At 29.0% G+C, this 9,620-nt stretch overlaps 1 protein-coding gene across 5 annotated transcripts in view; it reads right to left on the minus strand.

Annotated features, from left to right (window-relative positions):
* Window positions 1-341: 341 nt before the first annotated feature.
* LOC117180122 (peripherin-2-like) overlaps window positions 342-9,620 on the minus strand; it is a 54,369-nt gene continuing 45,090 nt past the window's right edge. For 4 of the 5 annotated variants that reach the window (XM_033372464.1, XM_033372461.1, XM_033372462.1 and 1 more), the window contains 2 exons: window positions 7,286-7,638; window positions 342-437 (listed from right to left, as the gene is read on the minus strand). In XM_033372464.1, the coding sequence (XP_033228355.1) occupies window positions 7,356-7,638 (283 nt within the window). In that variant the 3' untranslated portion in view covers window positions 342-437; window positions 7,286-7,355. Of the gene's footprint in view, window positions 438-7,285; window positions 7,639-9,620 lie in introns of those variants that run through there. The other variant, XM_033372465.1, reaches the window with a different exon arrangement.

Raw genomic sequence — 9,620 nt, forward strand, 5'->3', positions numbered from 1 at the left:
TTTAATATGCAGAGCTTTTGATTTAAATTTGTTTGAATTTGAAAGTGACCGTTTTTAAATTTTACCGAATAAAAAATTTCCTAATTCGGAACTTTTTCAATTCAAAAGCGACTTGTTTTTAAATTTCAAATGCTTTTATTTCAAAATTATTAATTATTGCTTAAAAATCGGTTCAAACCTAATATTTAAAAACTCGTTTTATTATAGATTTAGAGCTAGATATTAAATAAGCATGTTTTTTTCATAAAAAATACATTTTAGTATGAAGTTTTTTATTGTAAATATATTACATTTATTAACAAGAATTATGCTAAAAATATATTCGTATAATTTATAATAATTAATATACAATGACGGGGAAATTATCTCGCCTTCTGTTATGCAACCTGACATACTAAGACGTCTTGATCTTCTTTCCTATATTAGAAATTTTGCATCTGGAAGTCACAATATAATAATATATTTATTTTAACTATACATTTACGAAATTTTAACTTATAAATAAAATAATAATAATAAAATCACTTTCCTATTGTAAATTGTAATATCAATTTTCAAGAATTCTTTATTTATTAATAAAGAAGAAATTGCAACAGCTCTTATCGATTTGAAATTACGGAAAATTAAATAAAAAGCTCTAAAAGAACGCTTGTATGTTCCTAAATTTATATAATTCACAAGAAGATATTTTTTAAAAAATTGTTAATAATAAAAGTTGTTAACCTATTTGTGTACACACCCGGGTACCCTGGGTGCCTACCACGCAGCACATTTTTGCACGTAAAAATTAAAATATCGCTCGGGGCCTCCGAATATCATCATTATTTAGTTCAATAATAAGTAAATGGTGTATTTAGATTTGACATAGGATTTTTTTGCTAAAATAATCGACTTCAAAGCATATACGTCGTGGATACTCCCAGCCCAGTAGGCACGAAATGTCCTAAAGACGTTTTTGAGTCAAATGTTCCAAATACGTCCTGAAAACGTCTTTGAAACATTGTCTGTTTTTAGAACGTTATTTGGTCTGACTAAGGACTTTTTTAGAACGTTCCTAAAACGTCTTGGGACATTCGTGCCCACTGGGAGGGTAATATTAAAATTCAACTGTGAGTGGTTTAATAATTTCTTATAAAGTTACTTGATTCATGCATGTGAAACGTGTCAAGTAATAAAATAATGAATAACATTTTAATTAATTATTAATGACTAATTAATTTTTCGTTACACTGAATTTGGTCAACCCCACGTGCATATTGTCCGTCGGGTTGTCTCGTAACCGTTCCGTTTGCGAGGTCCGCTAGGGACAGGCAGGTACATTTTTTGGGTGTTTTGTGTGTTTGAAATTGTTTTGTACCTTTGTCACTCACTTTTGATATTTATTTATTGGAATAACCGACAAGCAGTGGTATAGTACTAAAAGAAAGTGGCCTGATGGTATTTTCATAGAAACTGCGAATTCATTAATATTCACATGAAGCAAGAGATATTTACAAAATTTGAAATATATATCCACGACAAATTGAACCTCCTTAGCAGGTACATAAAATCAAATGACTTCATCAACGAATAAAAATTATAAAATGAAACAAAAAAAATTACAATATGCGATTGAAAATAAGATAGGATTTAAAGTCGATAATTCTGAGAAAACTGTAGAACCAAGTGGTTCTTATGAGCTATACTTTTAAGATTTAAAAATACTTAATTTTTTTATTTTTACATTCTCATCAGAGAAGCTATTAGATTTGTGTAATGTCTGTATGTATGTCTGTTTTCTGCCTGTCTGTGAACACGATAACTTTTGAAAAAATTAATCTATTAGATTGCCTTTTGGTACAATCGTTTAGTGTCCTAAACTAAAGGTCCAGTTTGTTATCCAGCTATTTTGGATAGAAATTCAAAAAGTGGGCACATTTTGAATATTTTTGAGACAACTTTTTTAAAAATTCAAAAGTTCTCTGTACGTTTATTCATAGAATGCAAAAAATTTAACAATTTATCATAATGACTTTTTTTGAAAAATCCAAAATTACTAGAGTTATAGCATTTTCAAAATTCAGAAAAACAAACTAAAACGAACAATTGAAACCAAACAACGCATGATACGAAAAAAAGGCTAGAGAAGAAAAACGTTGATTTTTGAAAGCCCCATAAGATTATGATAACAACTTTTTTAATTTGGTCGAGAAGTTGAACACTCCAAATTTGATCGTACCAAAAATAATGAAAAATTAAAAAATTCCATTTTTTGGTCAAACTATGCAAGATACGAAAAAATGAAGAAGCTCAAATTGCGCGCCCTGGAAAGAACTACAAATTATGAATGAATCACTTTTCGATATAAGCTACGAAAAAAAATGAGACAAAACTTGTTCATCCAAAAAAGTGCTATAATGTTTGATAGGACAGTTAGTTTTTGCTTTAGTCGTAAAAAATAACATTCTAAATAAAAATATTAAATTTGTTTGAAAAAACGACACAAGGTATGAACTTAAATTACCAGACAAAACTTGTTCGCCTAAAAAGATCTATAAATTTATTATTAATTATTTTTCAATAGGACGAGTAGGTTTTCTTTTAATCGTAAAACATAAGATTAAAAATTAAAAAATTAACTTTTTGGAAAAAGCATAGAAAAGATGAAAGGGGACATAGGCTCCTCTATAGGACCCTATATAGGTTCCTGTATTCGATCCTATGCAGATGCGCAGTTGTTTTTATTTAATGGTAAAAAATAACATTAAAAATAAAAAAATTATAAAAACAAGGAAATAAGAATTAGTATGATTCAATTTTTATGCATATTATGAATTGTAATGATATACATTTATTGAAATGATACATGTTTCAGAGCAGCCTAGAATACAATTTAAAGAAAAATAAGAAACAAATACAAAAATAATCATGATTAATACAATTTGCTTTTTATTTTGCAATTTTTTAAAAAGTAATCCCTGGCAGAGTTACATAAAAAATGTATTATAATTGATTTAAAAGTGTTGTGTATAATGTAGAAAAGTTGACAGGTAGGACAAAATCGAGTGCGAAGCACGAGATACGTGATGAGAATGTGTTCGTTAAAGCCAAAAGAGCTTTAACAAAAGAGAGTTCAAAATCACGAAATTACAGTTGTCGGTCCGTTCACCTTTGATTTTAAAAGGCCTGTGCCCGAATGCGAAAGTAATGCGAAGACTGAGCGCGGAGTGCGATTGCCCTCAGTCGCGTGCTGTAGGTGCGCTCAAACTCTCGAGCTAAGCTTTTTTAACGAAAGAGAATTCACAATCACATAATTACAGTAGTGGATTTTTTGAGACTTAATTTTAAAATGTTTGCGCAATAATGTGCGAAAATATAAAGACCGAGCGCGAAGCGCGAGAACCAAATGTCGCGCGCCCTAAGCGCGCTCGAACTTGCAAGCGAAGCGAGCCGCACGCGTAGCGCACGATGAGAATGTGCCCGCGTAGTGGGCAGATTTTTTTAGAGTAGATTTGAGGGAAAACGAAATGGGCTGCACCTAGTGTTCAGTCTCAATTATTTTAAAGTGCATTTTTCATGTTTTTAAACTAGAAAATACTTCATAAACTTTGAAAATGATCTTTCACATAATTATTTCTCAACAGCCATCTCAACATTACCGACGTTTTTTGTAAAAATGTAATTTTTTTCTCTGCGCGTCTCAATTATGTTCTCTAAACTTATCAAATTTAAAACTTTTTGAAACAAATTGCATAAGCCAGGAATATTGAAGAAATGTTATATCCCGAATATTTTATTCTCAAATCAATAATTGCAAAATTAATCGTTTTTTCAAATTTTAGAAATTTATCTGCTTACTGACAGTATATTAATAACTGTAAGACGGCGGTTTATCTGGAAATATTCAGTCAATGCATTAAAAAATTCCACAATTTTTATATCTTTACTTGTTTCTAGATTCATCCTAATGTAAAAAAATGCACATGTTTTCCAGAACGACAAATGCTATGAAAAAAAGTAGAAAAAAATTAATTTATTTTTAAAAGATTTTTGCGAAAATACGTATAACATCCTGAAATTCTCAACAATACAATTTCATGTTGTGATGAAAAACCAAAAAGGACTTAATTTAACAGTTTTAGGTCAACAGAATAAATTTACAAGTTGGGGATCGTACTTAACTTATGAAACTAACTCATACGTAATTTTGGCAAATTCGCAAAAATTTTCCCCTGAAGATTATCTTTTTAGTTATATATTTTATTACTTGTTTTAAACTTTCACGATTTTCTCAAAAAGACATCCTTTTGGGTTAGAAATTCAACTCTTCTGTTAAAAATTCACCTTTTGGGTTAAAAATTCAACTCTTTTTGTAGAACATGAAACTTTTGTTTAAAATTTATATTTTGTTGCTAGGTTGTTGTATTTTGTTGTTGAGTCAACTAAAATATTTTTTTGGATGACTACTATTTTTTCTGTAATTTTGTGTTATTGATTTAAAAGTTCATCTTTGTTAGTAGTAATATTGCATCCTTCTTGGATAAAATAGCAACTATTTTTTTGAAAATTCAACTATTTCCTGGAAAATTTACTTTTGGTTTAAAATTCTTATTTTGTGTTAAAGAGTCATGTGAAATGTGTTTCGATAAAGCTTCAATCTTTTTTTGAAAATCTTTCTTTTTGATTTAAAAATTCGCCTCCCGTGTAGGAATCCAATTAGGGATGCGGTCGGGTCCCAGCCGAATAGCCCCGCTTTAAGCCGGGCGCTGGTCAGGGAATCCGGCCGGGATCCGGCTAAAAACGTCACGGTAAACTGGTCGGCTCTCGGCTTCAATACCGGCCGGGATCCGGTCGGGCAATCCGGCCAAAAAGCGGTTAAGAAATGTCGCTACAGGCGAGAAATTGTTAACATGTTTTGTCTTTTAAGGCTCACCGTAAGATTACGGTGAACTTTAAAAATGAAATCAAGTGAATCAATTCTAGCAAGAAAATTGGAGTAGAATTTTATTCCCTGATGATAGAATCTCACACAGCAGGTGCTATATATTGCGATAAATTTGTAATTGTACAGGCTAAACATTGTCTGAATATAAAGAAGTTTATAACAATTGTATCATTTCTGTTGTTGCACATAGCAGAATCGATAACAGTTTAATATAAAATGTTAAATTATTCGAAAAAATGTAATGTTTTTTTTTAAAAAGAATTTAAAAAAGCTCATTTTTGTTTCACTGATCTAATAAATCTTTAAATTATAATTTTCAAATAATAATTCATCTAGCATCCATAATTACGTCTTTGATAATATCACGGCTCTTAAAAAATGTGTAATTTCTACAAAAACATTAACCTGACCAGTGTCCAGCCGGCTCCCGACGATGGGATATAACCAGGGTTGGTCCGGCCAATAACCGGCCGGCCCTGGACTACGTGATTCGAGAAAAATGTAGCCCGACCGGCTCCCGCCCGGTTCCTGCCCATGAAACCCAGCCAGGGGTAGCCCGGTCGGGATCCGATCAGAAACCTTGTTGTATTAGGGTCAACCGGGGAAATTTCCACACGGGCTGTTTTAGTAGAAATTTCATTTTTCTTGGTCAAAAATGCAACTGTTTGGTTGAGAATAACAATCTAGTTGAAAAGTCATAATTTTTGGTTAAAAATATGACTATCAGAAAATTAACTTATTGTTTACAATTCTTATTTTGGTGTTGGAAAGTGAACTGGAATCTTCTGTGGATGAAAATTTAACTATTCTTTTTTAAATTCATCTGTTTTAGAAGAAATTACATCTTTCTTGAATGAAAATGCAACTGTTCGGTTGAAATATCAAAATATTCTTTGAAAGTTTGTCTTTTGAATTTAAAATTCACTTGCTTTAGAAGAAATGAGATCTGTCACGGATAAAAATGCAACTGATTGGTTGAAAAATCAACAATTGTTTGAAAAGTCATACTTTTACTTGAAAATTGTGCTGTTTGGTTGAAAATTTAATTATGTCGTAGAAAATTTATTTTTATTTAAAATTTATATTTTGGTGTTGAAAAATGAACTATAATCTTTTCTGGATGAAAGTTCAACTTAAAAAAATGTATCGTTTTCTATTTAAAACCCATCGGGTTTAGTACAAATTTAATCTTTTTTTTTTGTTGATAAAAGTTTTCTAAGAGAATTGAACTATTTTTTTATTTTTTTGATTAAAAAATTCATCTGTTATAGTAGAAGTATAATTTTTCTTTATGAAAATGAACTGTTTGGTTGAAAGATTTTGTTAAATCACTTTATTGAGAAATCATTTTTTTGCTGAAGATTTATATTTTTATTTGCAAATGCACCTCTTTGGTCGAAAGTTTAACTATTGTCTTCAAAATTAATTTTTTTAAATAAAAAATTCATATACTTGGGTAAAAGTTAAACTACATTGTTAAAAATTAATTTTTTTTTATTGAAGGCTTTGGTTGAAAATTTAACTGTTTAGTGGAGAAGCTCTTTTTTTGTTTAAAATTAATTTTGAACAGAAAATGTAACTCTTCCGTTTTTTTAAGATTGATCGTTTCTAGTTGACAATTCTCATTTTTTTGGTACAAAAATAATTTTGTTGGTTTGAAATTTCATTTTTGTTGGGTAAAAAATTAAAAATGCATCAGTTTCGTGGGGAATGAATGTTTTGCTGCAAAGTAATATTTTATGTTAGAAAATCTTCTTTTTGGAGAGAAAATTCGTCTATTGGCTTGAAGTATCAATACTTTAGATAGAATATTTTGTTAAAAAGACATCTTTTATAGTGGAAAAGACATTTTTTTTGCTTAAAAGAAAAAAAAGTTAAAATTAGGTTTAAAAAAAGGTTTTAAATAACTAGTTTATAAAAGTTTCTATGTTAAGAGTATTACAAGATTAAAATGCTGCTATTTAAATATTGATGACCAAGGAAAATGGAAAATTAGTCAAGGAAAAATCAGGGAATTTTATAAACGAAGTTCTCGGAAATCTTGAATGATTCTATTAGCAATAACTAGCAATACATTTCTAGAAAGTAAAAATTACACTCCATAGAACAATTTTTCGAGCCACGAGAAAGCGGCCTGGCGCAGCCTTCGAAAAAAGTACCTACACCACTGCCGACAAGTAAACGATTTTAATTTTATAATTATTTAAAAAGAAAAAAAGAAAGGTGGGCACCAGGGAACCCGGGGAGTGTAACAATGTGGATAAAGATGGTTTTGAGCACAAGGGTTAAATGTTGCGAAAAAAATTAATTTAATCTAATTGTAAATATTACATGACCTTAACGTGAAATTTGTAGTTGTACCTAGGTTTTCGACTGCGCTCTGGTCTGACGAGTTTATTCTTAGATTTCACCATCATTTTTTTCAATTATTTCAAGGCACTGGATTCTTAGACAATCGCGTTTGCGAAATTTGATGTTGCTTATGAGTGCTAGGTCTTATTCGAGCAGTAACTGATTTTTGGAAAGATTCTATAGAGGATCTATCACTATGATTTAGGGATGAGGAGGAACTTAATTGAGTTATTGAAATTTTCCTTTTTTCGTGCCTATTATTCCTCGAATTTAATAATGATTTTCTTAATGTTCGGATACTTTTAGAATTTTTTCTTCGATCCTGAAGTGGTCTTTCGTCTCCGACGGAAAGAGATTCTGAGCTGGGAGGAATTAAGATTTCTATTATGCTAATTAGTAAAAAATTTAGTTCTTCAATTTGGATATAAAAGAATCAAGGCTTTTCTTTTAAACGAATATAAAATTGTGGGTTTTCATTTTTTCATAAATCTAAAATTTTATTTTTAAAAGAATAAAATGAAATTGTGAATGATTTTTCTACAATAAAGGCAACAATATTGGGTTCTTAAGAGTTTAAACTAATATTTAAAATTTTTCAGAAGGATTTCTTTCATAACCCTTCACTGAGAAAAATGTTTGTTTAATGAAAAAAAAATTGTTTGAATACACTTCGTTTGATTCGAACGAGTTTTATTTGATTCATACGAAGTTTATTTAAATCCAGAAAATCCTTTGTCAAACTCAAACGTATTATTTCTTTGCTATGGGGTAAAACAAAGTTTTTGTTTGTTTTAAATATATATTTTGTACAATTCAAATAAAGTTTGTTGAATTCAATTAAATTTTTTTTTATCAAACTGCATTCAAATGAATTTGTTTATTTGAAATAAACAAACATTATTTACAGTGTTAGCCCTATTAATTGAGAGTATAAATGTGTTTATCTATTCATAAAGATTACGAATTTTTGGCACCATAAATTTAATAAATAAAAATTTCCAAGTCACTTTATTTGATGATATAATTTAGTTCTGAATGATTCTAAAAATTATTGATAAAAAAGAACATGTTAATTTTAAAGGTTTTTATAATATTGGGAAATAAGTCTGATATGAACATTTTTCTACGACCCTATAATTTAAAACCTTTTCACACTCTTAAAGAAAGATAAGAAAAATGAAATTATGGATAAAAACGTAGAATATGTTAAATTATGAAAAGTATAAGTTGTCGGTACGGGTGACAAAAAACTACCGACAATAAAAGATTTCTAGGAAAATTCAAAGTGATTCAGATTGTATTCTCGGTTTTATTTTAAGACATTAATATTAAGCTTTGAAGATTTCAAAATATGTTGAAAAGGAACCTAGAAGATTTAAAAAGTATCTTTTTAATTTGTGGAATTTCATTTTTATTTTAATAAAATTCTTGTAAGAAAATATTTAAAACTTTTTTAGAACATTTAAAACGATTTCCTAAAATTTCGGAAAAGAATGTCGAATATTTGAAGATAGAATTTCTCAATTTTTAGAAAAAGGTTGAATCATTATAAAAGATATTAAATTTTTTTAATTCCGAGAAGAATAAAAAATTTGGAAAGGTATATAATAAAAGTGATTTTTTATCTACAAAAATTAATTTGAAGAGAATATTTAAAAAAGATCTAAAACATCACTAAAGTGTTCCGAAGTTTTGAAAAGATAGCAAAATAAATTAATCTTATAATAATTTCAACAAAAAAATAGATTTTTGATGATTTGCAAGAAAAAGCTCAAAAACTTTTTGAAAATTTTGAAAGCTATAAAGAGAATACGAAATTTGTCCAGGGTTCTGGGAAAATTTAATATAATTTTTTATTTTAGAACATTTATTTTAAGGGAATATGATAAACAGGGGTATTGCCGACAGTATTCTAGTGAACGACACTGCATAAATATTCTATTATTCATGTAATTTGTATTTCAATATTTATTCAGCACAAAATTACTGAATTTATAATCATTAAAAAGCACTTTTGTTGCCAACAACAGCAGGACATCTTGTCACTATAAAAATTAGCCATGTCGTTAATCTGAAAGTCCTCTGGAAGTTAAAAAAAGGTATTTCTTATTTTGTAGTACTTTCAGAGGTTAGATGATTATGTTTTAAAATATAATTAAATAAATATTAGTTTCAAATTAGTGTAGATTTAATATATTTTAAATATTTTTATCGTACTTTCAAAACCAGTGAGCGAGATACGTACTCGGCAGTCTGATAAGTACCTGAAAATTCTAAGAGATGGCATTAGTATTCACTAATGTGAACCATTTTCGTCGAGCTTGATCCTTCAAATGACGCCTGT

The sequence above is a fragment of the Belonocnema kinseyi genome, chromosome 9 (assembly GCF_010883055.1).
Source record: "Belonocnema kinseyi isolate 2016_QV_RU_SX_M_011 chromosome 9, B_treatae_v1, whole genome shotgun sequence".
Classification (NCBI taxonomy): domain Eukaryota; kingdom Metazoa; phylum Arthropoda; class Insecta; order Hymenoptera; family Cynipidae; genus Belonocnema; species Belonocnema kinseyi.